At 36.5% G+C, this 20,951-nt stretch overlaps 3 protein-coding genes across 6 annotated transcripts in view; 1 reads left to right on the top strand and 2 right to left on the bottom strand.

Annotated features, from left to right (window-relative positions):
• Positions 1 to 4,786, bottom strand: part of PPM1A_1 (Protein phosphatase 1A) — a gene marked incomplete at its 5' end in the record, with an annotated part of 18,973 nt that extends 14,187 nt beyond the window's left edge. Inside the window, one exon of one of the 4 annotated variants that reach the window (XM_035730508.2) lies at positions 4,663 to 4,786. In XM_035730508.2, coding sequence (XP_035588012.1) covers positions 4,663 to 4,786 — 124 coding nt within the window. Of the gene's footprint in view, positions 1 to 3,047; positions 3,116 to 4,662 lie in introns of those variants that run through there. The other 3 variants (XM_051214645.1, XM_051214646.1, XM_051214647.1) reach the window with 3 other exon arrangements.
• CSN2 (COP9/signalosome complex subunit Csn2) lies at positions 217 to 13,676 on the top strand. The gene is made up of 2 exons (XM_051214637.1): positions 217 to 6,559; positions 7,617 to 13,676. Exons 1-2 carry the CDS (start codon positions 5,672 to 5,674, stop codon positions 8,064 to 8,066), a joined length of 1,338 nt encoding a protein of 445 aa, XP_051073589.1. The 5' UTR covers positions 217 to 5,671; the 3' UTR covers positions 8,067 to 13,676.
• Positions 6,785 to 20,951, bottom strand: NUDCD1 (NudC domain-containing protein 1). Its single transcript, XM_051214621.1, has 8 exons — positions 20,916 to 20,951; positions 17,591 to 17,958; positions 17,343 to 17,552; positions 15,126 to 15,330; positions 13,464 to 13,637; positions 11,902 to 12,262; positions 10,787 to 11,060; positions 6,785 to 8,771 (listed from the first exon to the last, which is right to left on the bottom strand). The coding sequence occupies exons 2-8, from the start codon at positions 17,822 to 17,824 to the stop codon at positions 8,247 to 8,249; spliced, it is 1,983 nt and encodes a 660-aa protein (XP_051073588.1). The 5' UTR covers positions 17,825 to 17,958; positions 20,916 to 20,951; the 3' UTR covers positions 6,785 to 8,246.

Below are 20,951 nucleotides of genomic sequence, written 5' to 3'. Positions count from 1 at the left end.
GAATGTCCGGCGCTTTAACCGGATTCCAAACCAATGGTGCACATGGGCTCCAGTATCCTGCGGGAACAAATGGCCTATGGACCAACTGTTGGTCACCGGCATCCATGGGGCTGCATCTCCTTACGATGTTCCACTGCCTTGTGGATCAGACATTCAGGTCAAAGGCTCCGGGTGTGGCCCCCTAAGAAAACCACCTGCTTCGGTTTGGGCACCCGGGCAGTATCACAGCCCTCACACATATTGAATGAGAATTGTGTGGCGCATATGTATTTGGTGCCTCCTTGTACCAATATCTATGTGTTAAAATAAATAAATAATAAAGGAACAGTGGAGCTCAAGAGTGAAGGTAGATACAGAGTGCATGCATTACGCTATTGAAGACTATCACGAGTTATACTAATCATCTTCAAAAACCGATCGCCATTATCATGAAGATCCAACCAAGTAGTCTGGATCTAACATGGATCAGAGAAACAGTTGATAACTTCATGGTCAGTCAGTCACGTGCAACGAACCTAATATATATGCGCGACGGTCTAAGTAGCAATATTACATAAGCTCGAGACAAAATTATCAAAACAAATCCATGCGTTGTTCTGTCTGCCACAGGCTTTTTCAACCTGATCCTACACCAAGAAACATTGTGCGTCAACTTAAGCAGTAATTAGGGATACACAAATGTTCATACCAGTCGATAAAGATTCACGACTTCATCGCGAAAATTTGTTAGTTAATACCATATATTGAACCTTAGCACTACTCACTTAATTACTAGAAAACGCGAGTAATGTTTTGAAGACACCGACGATTAAAAAACTGCAGCAACCACGTCCCCAACTTTCATAGATCATGCTCCACAGACATAAAGTAATGCACGGCGGACTGCTGAGCAGTAATCACATACTTTGTTAACAAGTGGATATCACACCTACAAATGACGCAAAATGGAAAACGCCAGAAAGGCAGTTCCATTAGGAAACATGAAGGGTGGCCTAAATTTATGTAGGCCAACTGGGAAATATATTGAACTAGATTTACCGATATTTAATAGGTATCACAGATATATTGACAGCAGCATAATTTAGAGGTTTCCTGGAAGTCCATAGAGTTGGGAAGTAGGGTGGAATGTGATACCACACGGCTGTCGTAACGGATATACACAGAGCAGTGATTAAATCTGTGATCCAGCAGTTGAGCATTGAATGTTACGTAGTCTATACTAGGGTAATTGGGGTGCTAATTTTCGGCAGTGTTTTCGCTTAGCGGAGCCACCGATAGATAAATTAAATTAGTTAGACAGTACATGTAAGGAGGGTGAATGTTATTTGATGTTAGTTAACGAAATAACAAACACTATTTGCCCCGCAATACATAAAAGTATCCGGAGATAAGCAGTGTTAAAAATTAACTACATTTTACGTGATATGACATGAAAGCCACATATTTTGCAGGTTATTAATTTTTGAATTCAGAAACATACAGATCAATGACAGATTCAATAAAGTTAGTGAGAAATGACATATCTTGGTTAGGCCTGAATATCTAACTTGTAATATGGAGAAGTTCAAGAAATAATAACGAGTTGATAAGACAGTGATTAAGTACAAAATGTATTTTTAACTTGCTGTTGACCCATGCCTTGAAACTGAAATTTATTGGTAATTAAACGATTTATTTACTTTCAGAGAAGAAGCGATACAAAAGTGTATTACTGTTTGAACCACTTAAATTGATAGATTAATTTGAACACATAAATACTAGTACGACGGGGAACCGAGTACATATGCATCACAAAAAATCTCATTCGATTTATGTGAGGGCTGTGATACTGCTCGCGCGCCCAAACCGAAGCAGGTGGTTTTCTTAGGGGGCTACGCCCGGTGCCTTCGACCTAAAAGTCTGATGCACAAGACAGTGGAGCATCGGTTGAAGAACTGGACATTCGGTTTTCGTACCTCTCAATTTCGTAAATCACACCCCCGCCACGAGAAGGCAGTGAGTAGGACTTCCCTGGAGGAGGTTATATACGCGTAGCCATGTGAGAGCACACTCTCGGCCGTTTTAACTCTGACAGAGTCAAAGCCAACACATTTGAGAACAAGAATATATGCCAAGTGATATTCGCAAACAGCAGCTCAGCATGAAAACTCAGTCTAATGGACTTTTACAATCTGAAAATCTATCGACAACAAGCACCCATATTTATTATCTAACACCTGCCTAGTGAGTACAAGTGCTAGTATAGTAGAGACATGCCTACCGGAGTATTTAAGGAACATACAACAAAATGACACAAAGACGTGTTGAATACTTAGCAAATATACACCGGGGAATGCGAGTGTATCCAAGACAAAAACTATACGAAGCTGATCATGTCATTGATACAGCACTATAACAAGGATTTTGGATTATCGAATTTAATCACTTGAGATTATCGAACCAATGGTCGGCTAGGACTATGGAAGTGTCACGCTGTAGTCCAAGGGTTATTATAACTGTTAATCTGCAACAATGACTACACAGAATATGGAGTAAAACAGATGTGTAGGAAACGTCTTTCAGGTCACTTCAGGAAATAGAGCGAGGGCATTCGAAACCAACAATAAAGACAATTCGGAGAACTTCCCTACTGACAACCAACTACCGGAAGTGGTCTCCCCCATTTGAATGACTTAAGAGTAAATCAGATACGAAGAAATGTATTAAAACGGTTTCCCTGTTGCCAAATCAGAACATGATACAGCACTACAATGACACATCGACCAAATTTGTTTCAACACGATCAAATTTGAGCGTGTTTCATAGCTGAAGTGATAAAGCTGGATGAGTAAACATACCAACTTTACATATGACTAACTGTAAGAAACACTACACAGCTCTGATATAATCGTGGAATATTTGCGATTTGTAGGTATATTCACCTTGATCAGCTTAAAAAGGAACTACCGACACTTTAGGAAATAAAAAAAGACACAGTGTTCAAATAAAATCATCACACTTAGCGCAACTCTCTTCACGCAGTTATAAAAGTTACCAATCCGACATACATAACTGGCAGAGTTCAACACCAAATCATCAGAGTAGTAACATAGACCTTCGAACAAGTTTAACAAAACAACAATGTACTCACTGGTTCAGTTACAATAAATTAAGATGAAATTCTTAAAATGTACTTTATGGAAAGAAAAATTTAGTTTTTTGCTTCTCGTGTGTTTAGATAGTTTATTCCAACGTCGTATGGCGATGACGAGTCCTGTATATCTGCATATTTGTAAAATGAGTTGTAGTAACAGTGATCTCTAAAACATAATATGCATTAAAAATATGATAATTTGCATGGTTGTCTTTTTATTGATTGTTGTCAAGATGTGAGGTAATTTCCAAAGTTTCGCTACATAAAGTGCTCGGCTTAAGTTATTGTTTGATATCCTTGACTTGCTTTTACTGCTTGGTCTTACCTCAAGCCACCTGTTTTTTTTATAGTAATGGATTGAAAGTATTGATGGTTTGTTCGGAAAGTGTTTAAAAATGTATACGGCGTGCGAGCCAGCAAGTTGGTCAATAATTAGTGGCTATAGACACCAAATATATTTGATTGAATGACAATTAATGTATATTCGATTGATTTCATACCTTGATCTGCCATTTTTATCAGTTTGCGAAACTGCTTCCAATAGTACCAAAGATTCAGATTGACTGGCACTGTCATAAATGTATACGAATTGGTATGCCAGTCTACTTATTTCTGTGGTACTAAGCATATACGCTTCCCGTCAGTGTCTTTCTCAGCATATCTTGTTAAAGTACAACGCACGCCAATCCTCACATTTTCTGATACATGTGATATGACAGTCATCTGATGTCATTTACAAGATTCAGTCAAGAAATTCTGTACTTTACACTATAAATTTAGCAGGCTTGATTTTTTTGTCCGGGGACAGATGTCTGAGAACCTGTGTCAGTCTTTTTTCGCAAACAGAACAACAAACCATTTGTGACAGAGTCCTCGTGTTTTGCAAACGAAAGTCGTTTGTCAGATGTCTTGATATGCATTACTTTATTTACAGACTATCTCGGCTTAACGACACACTTATTCTGTTCTCCTTATTGTTTTTCATGTTTGTGATCCCCATAGTAGCCATTTGCTTAAAATAACCTAGTCAATTTTCAACTAATAACCAATAGGATTCTGAATGTTTCGTAACATGATAAGTGAAACTTCAGTGGAGTGTAGTCAGAAAGCACGTAGTCGAACAGTAACAAGTTTGAGTGTGTTTCTGTTGAGTCACCCATCGTGCAAGCATATTTACGACCGCTAAGTACCATTTTGACTACTTATTCCGCGAGGGAATCTTTTTCGACGAGGTTGTATTCAAAATTCTATTATTGTATGTATTTGTAGAGATTATAAATTGATGATTAACCGTATGGCCGTTACAATTAGATTCTGCAGCATGATGTGATAACATGTTGAAGTGGAGATGAAATGTAATCAGAGAGAACGTGGAAATAAAAATAATTCGATTGAGGAACTAGGTGCTTTGATAAATGCACATATAATTGGTCACATGTGAGAGATCGCGCTTCAAGTTCTTGATGAAAGTTGGTTGGTTAGAGAATACTAACCCTAAGATTGTGATGAAAGTTCTGTTGATAACTCACTTCTGTTATTCGTCAAGTGCGAGACTTCTTCCAGGCCATACTGATGTAGATATTCCTGCTTTCGTTGTCTTTGTTGCGGTTGTAAACTATCCTGGAACTTCTGGTTATGATTGCATTTCAACATGGAACTGTAGTGTTTCAGAAATTCAATTTAAAGTCTTGACAATTAGAAGCATGTAATGAAGATGGTTGTGAATTATTTCGCTATTTGGATGTTAGTTATTTATTTGAACACATAAATATTGGTACAAAGGGGCACCGAATACATATGCGCTACACAAGTCATCTGATTTGCTTGTGCGTTGTGATACTACCCGGGTGCGCAAACTGAAGCAGGTGGTCTTCCTAGGGGACCAAGCCCGGAGCTTTCGACCTAAAGGTCTAATACACAAAGCAGTAGAGCAACGTCACGGGATGCACTCCCATGGTAGCCCGCGGCCAACAGTATGTTCATACACCTTTTGTCCCCTCACGGTACTGGAGCCCATGTGCACCATTGCTTTGGGATCAGGGTTTTCTAACTCCTCTAGGTGCACCATCCGTATTCACCAGCCCGGTTAAAGCACCGGACATTTGCTTTTCATCATCTCAGTTTCCTGAACAACATCTACCGCGAGAAGCTGATGAGTAGACCTTTCTTGGCAGTGGCTGTATGCGCGTGACCATGTGAGAGCATTTCATCCGTACCAGGGTATTTGTAGGATGAGAATATATTTTCCTAATGGGAAGCGAAACTTATTACTAGGGTATTCATCAGAATCCCAAAAGCTTATAAATTTAGTATATACCTGAATTTTATCAAGAACTGAGTGTATCCACACAGAAAAGCTATTTTTCAGTGAGTTTTAACATCGTTCCACAACTTTCAGTACGCAAACATGTTTCACATGTTTTATGCATATAACTTTCTGTTTTAGATTGTTACTAATCGCTTAAATGAAAAAAACTGTTGTTTTGTTATAGTATTTAACTGTCCTAATCGGATACATACATATACATGTAGGAAGCTATGTTCGGAAATGAAGATATGTTTGATGACGGGGAGTTATCCGTTGAATATTCCTCAGATGACAACTCCGAACCCAATGTTGATTTAGAAAATCAGTACTACATGGCAAAGTCGCGAAAAGATGACAATCCAGATATGGCACTTTTAGAATTCCAGAAAGTTTTAGATATTGAAGGTACTGGGAATAAAGGCGATTGGGGATTCAGAGCATTAAAGCAAATGATTAAAATAAATTTCAGGCTTGGAAGGTTCGATAATATGATGGAAAATTATAAAGTCCTCCTTACCTACATAAAGTCAGCTGTAACTCGAAATTATTCTGAGAAGTCCATTAATTCGATTTTGGATTACGTGTCAACCTCCAAACAAATGGATTTGTTGCAGCAGTTTTATATCACTACTCTAGATGCCCTTCGTGAGTCGAAAAACGAAAGATTGTGGTTTAAAACTAACACAAAACTGGGTAAACTTTACTTGGAACGTGGTGACTATATGCATCTACAAAAGATTGTTAAGGAGTTACGTGAATCTTGTCAGACAAATGATGGAGAAGACGATCTTAAGAAAGGAACTCAGCTGCTAGAAATTTACGCACTGGAAATTCAAATGTATACAGCCCAAAAAAACAACAAAAAGCTTAAAGCATTATATGAACAGTCTTTGCATATTAAATCAGCCATTCCACATCCTCTCATAATGGGAATAATACGAGAATGTGGTGGGAAAATGCATCTTCGCGAAGGAGAATATGCGAAATCCCATACTGACTTCTTCGAAGCCTTCAAGAACTATGATGAATCTGGATGTCAACGTAGGACACACTGTCTAAAGTATCTTGTCTTGGCCAGCATGTTGATGAAATCGGGTATTAATCCATTCGATTCACAGGTTTGCGATTTATTGTTTTATTTTTCAAAGCGATGGGAAAATTGCTTGGTATGGTTACTAACCGAATACTTTGTAGACTGTATGACTTCATAATACTTTGAATCTATCTGATTGTGCTTGACGATGCAACTCATACTCCTCTGTAACTGAATTGTTTAGAGTTATAGCAAACTAAAAGTGCTCCATAACTCCGAAGCAAAAATGGCTTATTATCCCCCATCACAAGGGATTAGACCATCGTCAAAGCATATAAATTCATCCTAGACAATCTAAAATATGTAAAAGACCGACTCCTAAGTAGCAAACCAAGTTTATATTAGATGGTCAATTTATTTATAACCTTCTTATTCTCATTCAGTCACTTAAATGTCATATAAATTACAATGGACTAATCCTTTTTATGTACTGAGGCAACTCATCTACTAGATGCAGTTACGTGTATTTAGTATTTAGCCATAGCTTTGGTGTGTTTGTAGTACTTTTCGGTCTGAGTCTGAACCCAAATGGTTGAGATTTGAGTGTTTCGATAATTTCAGAGCTTTCTTCAGTGTGTTGAACCAGAATATGCTCTAAGAGCTTTGCTAGAAGGCAATATGGTTGAAGTGTTTTTAGGTTTCGAAAGCTCCATTATAGTGTCTTGATTATGATAAGCAGTATAATAATCTCCACGTAGTTTCAAACCAAAGAGTTCATAGAGGGTCCCTTAAACTTGCCATTCCTTTGTTTTTTGGGTTAGTAACCACCTGATAGCAACTTTGTAAAGGTTGAGTGGTAGTAGTGTTGATCGATGCCTCAAAAGCTCGTAATAACATGCATCATTTCACATGTTCTTATGTAGTGTCATCATTCCTTACTATGTTACACTTCTTAATAGCCTTTGTTCCACTTTTTCCCTGTTCAGATAAGTGAAGTACGCTAAATGTGCTTTATTTTGAATTCAAGAAGCAATATGAAGATTTATTTACAATTAAAATAATGAGCCAAGGTTCTATTTTGACTTTAGTTCATTACCCTAATATTATTTACATGTTTTCCTTAAACTGCATTTGCTTTGTAGGAAACAAAACCGTACAAAAATGATCCTCAAATTGTGGCTATGACAAGTCTTGTAACAGCTTATCAGAACAATAATATCGTAGAATTCGAGTCCATTTTACGACATCAACGTGATTCAATTATGGAAGACTCTTTTATTCGCGAACACATTGAAGACTTACTTCGTAATATTAGAACTGAAGTTCTCATCAAACTAATTCGCCCGTACACCAGAATACGCATACCTTTCATTTCACAACGGTTAAATCTAAGCGACCCAGAAGTAGAAAGTCTTCTAGTGGCTTGCATTTTAGATAATACAATACAAGCGCGAATTGATCAAGAGCATCAAATTTTGGTGCTTAGTACAGAAGCTACTTCAGAAGCGCGTTACCAGGCTCTTGACAAGTTAGCCCTACGGTTACGGCATTTACAAACGGCGATGTCCAACAGAGTACCTATAACTAATTAAAGAGCTTTTGAATTTAAGCAATGACAAAAAACCAATACGACATGCAACATAACATACCGAATTTTCTTCAATACACGAAAATTACAAAAAGCGTACGATTTGCAAACAGAAACGTTGTTAACAATCTTATGTAAAATTTACTATGGCAAAAATACAACTGATAACGCAAGTAATTTGCTTTCATCCATCAAGTGATAACAAGTACAATGTAGACTGTGTGCATACCAAAACTGATGGATAGGGTTTGTCTGTAGCAACAAATCCAATTATTGGGTCATTAGTTGGTAGGGTAACTACGTGTTGTGATGCGACATGTACAATCTGTTGCTTTTTTGCTGAAGATGAGTTAGCTGTTGTGCGTTTCCGGAGTTCTGTATCCTTAGAATCATTTGATAGGGGCTGACAATATATGTAGATTCTCCTTGTCAAGTCTGCAACTGCCACAAATTTTAGTGGAGATCCGTCCGATAAAACTGGACTAGAAACAAACCTACTTTCACGTTTACTGGCGAGAACGTAGCCAAATGCTTGCAAAGTTGAGACATGTCTCCATACACATGGGTCTCTTCCTGTCAGTGTATTCTGGCATAGTGGTAACCAAACTATCCCATCTACATCATGACGGATACAGAAAGCGTGTGTAGCATTTGGTTTCCCCGTAGCACAACGAATTTTGAACAACCACTGGTGTCCTGATAAATAGGCCTAAATTAGAGCAATTCGCTTATTAAACAAATTTAATATAAAAAGGGTTATCTAGTTAGTTCGAATCATGTATAAACAACAACTAAAAATGAGTACGAAAACTAGACTGCTTGGATTGCGAGACTGGAAAAATAACTAAATTTATGTGTCTTGAAAGCTTACGTCTAACGTAAATCATTTTTTAGAAAGGAGACTTGGCTGGAATAGTTTCAAAATAATACTCGCATAATGCTATTATAAAGAATGCGTAGGTTAATTTTAAACACTGACATCGGTTATTCGTAATATCAGTGCAAATGTTTTCGTATCAGTAACGAGATCATATCCACAAAATATAACAGGCGTTACACCAGTCGTCCCATCAGATTCATCTAGTTTTCAGAAAAAAAACCCATATAGAAAACAGGTCTACTTAAGCTCCATTTTCGTTAATAACTGACGGAAGTAGGTTAGCCGCTTACTGTAAGTTAGGAGTACTTGGGAAATCTGTCCAAACTGAGGTTTCAGCGTGAACTTGCAGAAAATTTTCCAAATAACAATCTCATCGATCAGTAATATTTTTAACCCTAAGAACGGTATGGTTACAGGCTATTCAGTTTAAATTATTAGTTCGCAGTTCTCCGACAAACAAAACACAAAATGTTTAACCTACGGTCTTGCTGGGCCAGTTCACTGTATGCAATAGGTTAAAAACATGGGCAGGTCTTAGAAGTTGGTAGCTTACCTGATTGTTTATACCCTCTAAATGGTTAGTAATATTTATTTCTTGCCAATGAATCATGAGAGCTTTCCGGTTACAAGGAAAGGCTTGCGAATCAATGTCACTGGTGACCTAGTGTGATGTAGCTAAATCGAAGCCATTATTTGGCGTGGTAAGCCTGTTCGTTAATAAAAAATGATATGCACAAAAATAACTTAGAACCTGGAATATCGGGAATTTACCCTAAATTGTTATATCAACACATCTGGGGAACTGTCCGCTGAAGTCAAATGTAGGAAGCATAGCATGCCAGTTCCTGTTAGCTGTTTCAGGTTTGGTATTAGAAGGGTAATTTCATCAACAGTCCAATAATGCTGACAGTATGTTCAGACCAGACGATTACAGCATGCACATCCCATAATTTTCTACCGTAAAGCTGAAACACTACTACTCATTTAAGATGTTTAAGACATGCAAAACTTAATGAAGTCATTAAATTAATAGCCAGGAAAAAGAAAAGGCAAAAATAGGTGGATCTTGTGGTGACCTAAATCTCAGAGTGTAACCAAGTTTTATTGCATTACACGGTACAAAGTACCTATTTAGGGTAACTGAATGGTCACTAAGCATGTAAGACAAATCTCTGTTCGAAGAATATCATCTAATCAAAAGATTCTTAATTTACAATGGCCTACTTAAGGATACGTTTGTCAATCCCTAATTTCATTTTCACACAATGTCCTAATGAAACAACTACCTAGTTTACCACATACCACTATTTTGAAAAATAACACTAAAAAATTATATTGATGTGGTTAATTTCAATTTTGCTCCAACAAAATTTCAGTTCTTAATGTTTTTGCACTGATATTAACTGAATGTTACCTCTCTTTAATTTAGCATCCTCTGAGTTATTGACTGACTGAGATGTGTATTGCCGATTGACTAACCATCATTTGTTTGGTGTTGATTTTTATATTTCATCATAGTTTAGGGCTGTGTCGAGGGAATAACTGAAGAGGAATATTTTTTTGCCCAATCAGTATTTAAAGGTCTCGAAGGGAATGCCTAATTTATCATAGAATCAGATATCATTTTGAACTTATTCTATTATCGCTTACAAAATAAATACATATAGCTTTATTTTAGCAGTCATATTAGATTTAACAATGCCAGTTGGTAACTAACTTAATGTAACTCACTAGCCTATAGATTTGTGTCGAAGTAAATAGGGACTTGTAGCTTGAATGGCCATGAGTCGGGCACTCAACCACCACTCTAGATTTTGATAAGGCAAATAAATCCCCACACATACCTGATGAGTACACTTGAGAGTTTCATGATCGAACCTTTGTAATAAAAGATCAGTTTCATCTTCACTCATTGGGAAATCAACTTCTTCTAGCTGGCCAACATTGAAAGGCGGTTTCGGTGTCAAATCAGCCTTTCCATCTGATTGTACACGCATTTGATCATCCAGACCAGTGTGATGTGAGCAGTGCATTCCAGTTAATATTTTATTTTCATGTGGATCGAGTAACAAACGGGGCCAGTAATGGGAATTCTGTTTAGTTATGCGTATTTCAATGCTTTAAATGAAAACCACAGTTCGTATTTTCAATTTACTGAATATAAGACAAATACAGAAAGGTAATAAAATATGCACCAACCAACCTTATCTAGTGAGGTAAGAATTTACTACTGGAACATTTCGTAACATTGAGACATTGGGTATATTTTACTACATTTCAGTCAACAAACGAAATATACAGTATTAGTTCTTACGTGAAAACCAAAAACTAGCTCATCTGTATTGAAAAAGGATTTCTTTTAGCCTACTTTTATTATTATTTATGGGGCCGAACTGGTCTATTTCGACAGACAGGAACTCAGATAAATATTTATGACTTCACAAACTGGAACATTTTTGATATCTACTATTTGTGCATTTTGCTGTATCAACTGTACAACATACAATTTCTGCTACACTTTAGGATGTGAAAACCATCTAAATCACGGAGAGTTATGATTCCCCGTGAAAACAAGTTACCAAACTATTTTTATGTATATAATTGTTTGCATGAATTTGACAAAATATCATCAATGATCTACATCTTTAAATTAGCATAGCAGAATAATTCGAAAATTGTTCTTAATAGGGCAGTTATTTTTCATCTATTAAAGAGCTAGTTAAGATTAATCTGTTTAGGAAGCATAGGGTTTATAAAGCCGGCTTTGAGACATCGTTAGTGTGAAAGTTAATGAGACTACCTAACTACCCAAACTAAATTGGATGTGGTGAGGTTAAAACCTCGAATGTATTAGCTGAAAGTCGAAAACTTCAACCACTAATCAACTACTCCACCCGTCTTCTGTTATAATATCGAGCATAAAGATCGGACTTATAATCTTGGATATTTAATGACGTACCGGTTATTTTTTCGATCATAGGTCCACGAGGAATTGGGTTCTACTGGTTCATAGAGCATCTGATCAATCAGTGTGATAGGGCGATCACCAATTTTTTTAGTTTTCGTGACTGGAATATAGGAGTGCAGGTTCGCGCGGAGTATCTGGTGTTTAGATGACTCTTCACAGATTGGAATGATTTCCACAGAAACAATATTCGAATCATATGAAGATGGGAGAGTGATACCATTTAGCGTAAAAGTGACATTGAGCAAACTAGGATTGATATCTTCATCGGCGTCAGTTTGTGTCCAAGTTACGAGAAACTCGGGATCCTGTCCAATACATGTATCTTCTGTATCCATTTGTTTAGACTCAGAATCTGTTTAAATACAAAAGAGCTACCAATTTTAGTAACATGATTGTTCGTAATTTTTTTTAGATAACTGTAGAGAATGGCAAATATTAACGGCTGGGGTAAAAATTATGGGGAAAATCATTAAAATTCAAGGAACTAAGGAACCACATGTACAAACCAGTCATTTTAATACTGTGAAATGAACTTAGTCACGTAGCTTGTTCGAACTTAAACCATGGTTTGGAGGATTACTTATTTGATATTCAATTACAAGCATGAATGATGAGATTCTATTCCATCTACATCAATTTTCATTCATGGGTGAGGTCTGTAGTTATCATTTAAATGCTGTCACAAGCCTAAAAAATAACGTAGTTACTGAGTTGTATTATATTTCAGACTAGTTTCGATGTAACATGGAAAACCTTTAGTCCTTTCCATTATTATTAGAAATAAAACATAGCGGATAACCTTTGAAAATACCATCACAATAAATGGTACAATACATCCACAGGAATATTAAAAGGAAGACCTGAAACCGATGCATTCGGAAAGTCAGTATAATAAAGTTTGACGTTCAAGTATAAGTTCGTGTACCCACCTTTAAACGATTTAGTAAGTAAAAGTTGAAGGATATTAGTGAAATCATATTATTTTCAAACGGTATACAAACTACTTAAGCATTAAATTCACTTGGAATTTTTTTACTTGAATCTTCCCATTAATGTTTAGGATTGCAATTGATCAGACTCTCATTGGCATATGTGCATTCTTTGCGGATGTCCCCAATACTGCCTTGATTCACAAGCATTATAAGCAAAGATGGATAGTGGTTAGTAGTAGAACCCGAGACGCGCGTTTCGCCCTATTTGCATATCAGGACTCAGTAGCTAAGTGGATAACGAGATGGCGTTTAAAGAGAATGGTACTGAGTTCGAGTTCCGGAGCGAACATCGAATCTGGAATGCTGGTACATCCAGCTGACGAGTCCCATATATGACGAAACGGGCGTCCTGGGTTCCACTACTAGCTACCATTTATCTTTGCTTATAATACTTGTGAATTAAAGCAATGTCGAGGCGATCCGGAAATGCCCGATTTGTTCAGAACATTTTTACGTATTGAGATGGTGGAGAGGATTTGTAGCACAGGTGGACGGCATTTTACGTATTTCAACAAAAGGCATGGAAACAACCAGCCCCTTATAACGGTTCACGAAACTTACATTTATTAAGGTAGTTTTCATGAACAGATGGATTGCAGGAGTCGTAAATAGCATGAAATTTTCTTTCTGAGCAAATATGCAGTGCTGAACAATCACCCTCGAAGGCAGCGAACTCAGGAAATGAAGATGCAACGAATTTCTGGTGCCGCACTATGGACCAGGACATGTTGGATTCTAGGAAACGAAAACAATAGAGCCTGTGTTTTGTAGGTGTTTTCAAAAACAACTTACAATTATTCAGTTAAATGCTATTAGTATAAGAGAATATTCAAGGTGCAAACGTCGATGAGCAGAGAATATGGACGCTTATTATCTAGTGAAGTGTCATACGGAGAATCGAGTTACACTTTTGATTATACTTATCATTTAGAAATTATAATAATCAGCTATATTGGTATTAACCGTAGGACCATTACTTCAAATTTCAACTGTCCAGGTGTAAGGGAATCGAATAACTCAATTAGTTGTGGTTTAATATTTTCGATTCTTTATTTCTTCTATTCGTGTCCTCCTTATGGGTTGATTATTTAAATGTCAGGATGTGCATCAAGTGATTGGTAGATTTTCATTTTAAATTGCTAATCTAGTTGACTCATGGGAAGTTGAACAGGTCAACTAGTAAATCTGTGGTATGATGTAGTAGAATAACCACAGATCAGTGACTACTTTCGTATCTATGATCCACAACTATTGAATGCCAATAACAGAATTGTTGGGAAGTGACCGATGGTTTCTCCAAATTGTTGGTCGCTAGGAGTCAATTTATTAACTTATATTTTACTCATATAGGTTGACAAAAAAGGAATTGCGAATGTATCGTTTAGTATTGTTACGCTCACTAGTTTACAAACTGATAGTTTGTTCCATCGCAAAGGCGTAAGACAGTGAGTGTTGGAAGAGTGACTTTATGTGCTTAGTTGAAACTAATTACATAAAAGTGATGAGACTATGTGTAGCCATTGTGAATGGAATATTGAGTTAATACTACTCTAACTGCCTAAGAGAATCAAACAAATTGAATAGGAGGAACGATGATTAGTGGATTACATGGAACATAATAATGAAGTAAAACTTTGGGTATTAACCAAAAATAACTCAAAATGCAATTCTGCAGCTACGTGAATCAGATTTATGCAATTGTGAAATTTAAACGAATGCGTTGGAACCAAATTTACTCCATTTCCTATCACCATACACGAATAATATGATGAAGAATTGGAAAATGAGCAAATGACAATTTCTATGATATAAGTAGTGAAGGATTCTTTTATGCCGTCTGGAGTTTAAACTGCGATTGTCCAGAATCAATATACTAAAGCATTTGAGTTTCTTTCAGTTGTTGGGTAGATGAGAGATATAAATATATACTACTGAGAAACATGTACAATTCCGTCTTACCGCTAACCTAGAATAACATTTAATAATGAATTATTGATCAAACAATTGTTAGTAAAACCAGGCCTACAGTTTTTTTATAGATGATCAGTATAGTTATGTTTAAATTCGTGTCTAGCATAAAAGTTGGGTAGTGAAGTGTTCATCTTAAAACAAATTTCGGTAAGCACAGGTGCTATCTAAAACTATCTTCCTAAAATAATCTGGCGTCTTAGATTATGAGCGGTAACTAACATAAATGATTAATATCAAAATGTAACCAAATACCTGGTGAGCTGTAAGAGATCCATTCAAGATACGTCACATAAGTTGAAGTCGAATCGCTACATATGGGATCTTCTTCAGATTTTTTCGAAATACCAACAAATAAACAATCCAAAAAGAGTTGATGAGAAGTGTCATCAGAATTAAGTAAACAGTCTAATAGCTGACTATCTTTCGCATGGACAGGAGGTTGGATCCTGCTAACAACCTGAAAATATATTTAAGATTTAACAGATATAATAACAAACTAGGCAACGCAATTAAGTTAACTGTGTTTATTAGGTTCGTATATTACACCGGAAACTTCGAGAAAACTGATCGATTCGCATAAAGACTTCAGAGCAGTTGAACTTTATGCTTGATTTTTTAGTTTGGCAGTTTTTATACGCATATGTAATACTTTATTGCAATGGAAACACATTTCCAACAAACGCGTGAATAAAGACCTAGCATAAACTTCACGAAGAGTAAAGGAAACAGGAATCTGAATCTTTAACTTATTGAGCAGTCGAAATTGTTGAGTCACCACTACCACTTTTAGTACACAATGGTAATAATCAGAGATTGAAGAATGTAGTGGCGGAAATAAGAGTTCATGTTCTCTACTCAGTCATTACTGACTTGCCATGTCAATTTTACACGACCAAAACGTAATCATCAATTTCGTACACATGCATTAGTTCTTTCCGATAAAAATTTAAATATAGCAACAAAACAATAAATATTTCTGATACTACAAGTGCAAGGAATCAGAATTTTTAACGTCCCGCCACTCAGTTTAAGTTGCTTCTCTCATGACTTTAAATTCACTCAAAGGAGCTAACAAGATCATTATCTTAGAAAGAGATAAGCTAAGGGAAAAATAATGTCAACACCTGACGATTTAATTCTACTAATATTAGCACTAAAACATACTAAAACGAAGTACCTTTGAATAACAACTCAAAAGAAATTTCATGGGTCAGTATCGTAGTTTTATCTTCCTGCTATAGTACAACGGAAGAACTGGAACGCATCTCGAAGCTAAATAGAATTAACTGTCCATAAAACAACCAATACTCTTTGAAATACTTAGGTTAGATCAAGGGAAAAGATCACTTTCGCACCAATACAGAATTACTTCTACAGATTAAGTTGTATCGAATGTGATGCTTTCTATTTTGGAAAGTCTCCTCGTAAAATCTCAACTCGTGCCACGCAACACCTAAGCTATACAAAAATACCCAACGATCCCGTGAAACTGGAAAATTTGCAGACTAAATGGACAATAGTAGTATTTGCTGTATTCAACAACCACGAAGTCAATGTTAAAGATATCGAAACAACTCGGAAAGATTTTTTAAACTATAAAAAAGGGCGCGTAGCTGGGGCGTTTCACATAATCTTAGAAATCTTAACTCTACTTCTTCAAATCACAAATTCGACATTCACTAGCACACGCATAAGTACACATCGTGATGTCTCATACAAAATCACTTTGACCAATGAAAAGACGGTGACAGAATCAGAACAGTTTTGATTTCGACTGAACTAAATATTTGACCTAATCCTCTTTACTATTCAAACCTGTGTTAATTCGATTATCTATTTATTTACTCTGTGAAAAATGGAACAGAACTAAGTTGCGAAACATCAGATATCCTAATTTATCAAATTACATCACAATTTGATTTTATCATTTATTTGATGTCAACTGGAACAGAAGTCTTTCACGGCTTCATACCAATTTGAAGTCTTTTCCAAGTCTTTCATGTTCAGTATTATTCTTTGATGCAGCCTATATTCAGAGAGCGGAAGTGATTAGACAGTATTTTGGAACTGAGAAATGAAAGAGTCTCGCTGGGTCAGCAACGGTTAGATGACCGCTTCTTCGCGACTGTGGTTGCAATAAAGTGAGAAATACTCACGTATTTAACCTGAAGTATTACGAGTTAAATTTTAATTAGGATGTCACAGTTGACTCAAAATAAGTAATGACTGGATTGTTCAAAATGTTCACTCAAGTTATTCAGTAAGTAGCAATTAGTTTGAAGATCTATTCAGTCCCATAGTTTCATGATGTGATTAGGAGTAAAAATTCGAAAACTAGTCATGCACAGGGCTACTTTGATATGAAAAGCAATTACAGTAAGTAGTGGAGCTAATTTATTCTCAGCATACAAAACCCTGAAAGAAAACGAGCTAAAATCAAATGTCGAAAAGGCAAAATATAAAACTTACGTTGAGTAAATCATTTCTTTGTTGAACATCTGGCTTTAGGAGATATAGATTACCTAAACCATCATACAAAGATACATAATATAGCGCAGGAAACTGGATCGACACACTACGAAACTTTTCATCAGATGGTTCACACCAATCAGGAAGTGTGAAAACAATGGTTCCTTGGTTGAAGTTTTGTGGATACTGTGGTACCTTCATCGACACTAACTACAAAACTACTTGTTTAAACAATATTAGAAACCTACAGACCCATCGGTACTCATGTAGTAAACATAGCTGGTATCAAACGGATTAACACACAGGCAGTTAATATTATTGTATGCTTTGAGATGTTGTTTAGAAGTAACTTCGTTGAGAGGTTTGCAGTAAACTCCATTTTGACTACTTGCCTCATAAATAGGTATTTTAAGCAGACTGAGTTTATAAGACTCAAAATTCGGGTCGAGAAGTGAATGGTCGGGTCTTAAACTAACATTCATTATGTAGAGTGGCGACCCGTTCAGTTTTCGTTAGATTTTTGATTGAGTTGCTGGTGAAAACGTGGTACTGACAAGGTTGTTGCTCCAGTTGACACGAAAGTCTGAAACATATACCACACAGTTGACTGACCAAGCTGAAATAAAAAATATAGAAAGCAGAAAATATAGTATTTACATAGTGAATAGTGTTACCAGTTGTCGAAATACTAAATTCTAAGTGAATTGGTATGCATGGGAACGAGTTGTATTGTTCTATAAACTCAGGACTATATGATACTATCAACTAACCATGTGTTTATATGCTTATCTTCTATTCTTTGTGAGCAGCTGACATGAAACGACTTTTTCCTTCACTCAAGCAGTTTTACTTTAAGGATAGATCTAAAGTTTTTGCTGGCATTGAGTCAGGTCAATTTACGTACGCAAAAACAAATCACAATGTTGGCATATCTAAGATGAGTCTTGCTCGTTCTGGATGCAAAATGTCGCCTTAAGACTGATCTGCATCAAAACTTGAACTAACAATGGGCAGCGAAGCGGTTGAGCCTGTCGAATGTTTGACTTATCTTGGAAGCCTTATTAGCCCTAGTAGGTAGATGCCCGGCTAAATCTCATTATGGATTTAGAAAGCTCAATTGGTTCTTGCCAACTTATGTTACTTGTGGAGTAGTGAGATCTTCATCTACAAGTTCTCTCTGTTTTAGTCTATGGCTATGAAATGTGGCCTTTAAAAATAGAATTTTCTTAGGTTGTTGGCATCTGATCATAAACGCCTTTGAAGCGTTGTTCGTTTACGTTGGGACAGCCAAATGAATAATGTTAAGATTAGACAGAAGGTACTAGGTAAAGAGAGAAAGTCCATTGATGGTGTGGTAAATCTTTATTGATTGAGGTCATGGGGATGTGCTACCGCTTACCTCAACTCACGATGGTGGCTAGTGTAAGAGTAAGCTGAAAGAAATTTAAAGGTGGCTAAATGCAAACGTGGAACCAGTTTATAAAGTCACTGACTAGATGGAGATTACCTAGTTGGCCCCGAGAGATTATTGTAACCAGGGGTTAGAGACTTTGAACAACATGGTTTAGGATCATTTTCGATGGTGTGGTTAAATTCACTCTTTATCTCCCCTTAGATCTTAAGCTTTCAAATGACCTCATAATTCATTAATATTCCACAAATACGTGTTTTTATTAAAGTCATATTTTCAGTTCCTAGTCATTTATACTACTATGATCTAAAATGTCTTGACAGTTTCATCTCGCTTTGTTGAGGTTTGGCAGTTTGAAATGATACATATATGTACCAGCTTTTAAGTTATATTTGACTCGGTGGCCGACACTATTACTTTAATCCAGTAAGGTGAAGAGTTTAGCGAAATGAAGCAAAGGTGCAAAATCAATGCAATTTTAGGACTTTATGTTCTGTCGATAATACCTAACAAAGAAACAAGATTTGTTCTTAAAAATTAACACCTTAAATAGATATATCTAGGTTGAATCTAAAATATAATTTGTGTTTTTATAAACAGTTCATAACCAACCGTGTAAGGTCAGCAGTAAGGCTGCTGGCTCATCTAGAACAGTAAGATCTACTAGTGGGAAAGGTACCTGATAGATCTTTGAAGAGAATGAAAATGTTAATAGAGTAATTGACATGGAAAGATTATGGTGCATGCGATATGAGGACCAGGCATAAGCGTAGTGTAACATAAAGATATGAAAATGGAGAGCAGTAACCTGAAAGACGATTTGAAGTGAAAGGGATCGGTAAAGTACAGGTTATTCGGGATAAGAATAATTACGTGTGAAAGATTATCTCTAGGTGAAACGAGAGGTCGTTATGAAGGACTTTCAAAAGTTATTGCAAATTGTTTATATGTTTACCAAATCGCCTTTTATAGAGATTTTATTGAATGGCTTACGCGTGCAAGTCTTGTTTGTGACGTTTTTGACGTTAGTAAAACTTTTTGATTTCAAATTTGGATTCGCACGATCTACCTGATTGGTAGGACTAAATGACCTGATAATCAATGAATAATTAAGAAAAGAGTGACCCGAATTCCATATTTTGGGGTTTTCCCCAAAGTTTGGGGAAGCCACAATTGAAAATTTTGGGAAAATCGCATAGAATCTCCAAAATTTTCCCCAGGGCTGGGGAAAACTATGACGTTTCACATGAGTTTGGGGAAGACCCCTAAATTTAATTAAAATCAGCAGACTCTACAGGGATATGTCCCCGACATTACAATGTCGGATAAATGGAAGTGGATTGAATACGATTTAGTCTTCAGTAATAAGGATAGTTTGTTGGTGAACCTGTGTTAATCCTGGCAGTTTGCCTTCCAGTGAAGGTCCAGTTTCTCCTTGGAAATATTGACTGGTGGGGCTGATACCACTTGTTCGGGAAAGGCGTTCCAATCATTGACTACTCGATGAGAAAAACGGGACCCCACTTTAAGTTTATTAGATCGCGGTTTTATGAACCTACTTGCTATGACCTCGGAGATTATTAGTGCTGGAGGGAGCAAAAAGATAAATATTAACACCCAAATCATAATTAAAGATACGAAATGCCAGTATGAGGTCACCTCGCGTCTTACGATACAAGGGGAAAAGGTTTAGGCGTTTTAAACGCTCATCTCAAGGGAGTTTAGAAAGACGCTTCACTAATTTCGTTTCCACACACTGGACACGCTCAAGTGAGTTAGCATCGTTTACCAGACATGGGCTAGCTGCTTGGATACAGTACTCTAAATGTGGTCGTACGTAGGTGGGATATAAAAATTCGAAGCATTTCCTCGTCAAAAGATTTGAACGCTCGACGAAGTGAAGAATTTGAAGGTGATTAGTTACACCAATGTGATGTATCTTTTCTACAAATTAGTACATTCTACTTAGGTTGTTGAAAAAATAAAGTTGAACTAAAAATATATCTTCGATTGAAACAAGATGTTTATACATAAGTCTCTTGTTTTAACATAAAATATAGTTTTGGATTAAGAGCGTTATGAATTTTATAATGCTTGTGACGGTAGCAAATCCAGTTGATAAACACAGAAAGAGACAAGATAGAAAATAAGCGAGAACCCACGGCCTGGTTCTTTACTGTCCCCGCTTAATGACCTTG

This window comes from Schistosoma haematobium, chromosome 1, assembly GCF_000699445.3.
Source record: "Schistosoma haematobium chromosome 1, whole genome shotgun sequence".
NCBI classification, from domain to species: domain Eukaryota; kingdom Metazoa; phylum Platyhelminthes; class Trematoda; order Strigeidida; family Schistosomatidae; genus Schistosoma; species Schistosoma haematobium.
Note: the sequence above shows the minus strand (reverse complement) of the source record. Positions and strands in the feature narration are given on the sequence as shown.

Bases quoted from the DNA above. Each gene is read 5' to 3' on its own strand.
- CSN2 (XM_051214637.1), top strand. From the start codon at position 5,672: ATGTTCGGAAATGAAGATATGTTTGATGACGGGGAGTTATCCGTTGAA. The intron at 6,560-7,616 runs GTTTGCGATTTA...TTTGCTTTGTAG, and splicing joins TTAATCCATTCGATTCACAG to GAAACAAAACCGTACAAAAA.
- NUDCD1 (XM_051214621.1), bottom strand. From the start codon at position 17,824: ATGAATGTTAGTTTAAGACCCGACCATTCACTTCTCGACCCGAATTTT. The intron at 15,331-17,342 runs GTAAGTTTTATA...ATATATTTTCAG, and splicing joins AAAGAAATGATTTACTCAAC to GTTGTTAGCAGGATCCAACC. The intron at 8,772-10,786 runs GTATGTGTGGGG...GCTCTAATTTAG, and splicing joins CTCTCAAGTGTACTCATCAG to GCCTATTTATCAGGACACCA.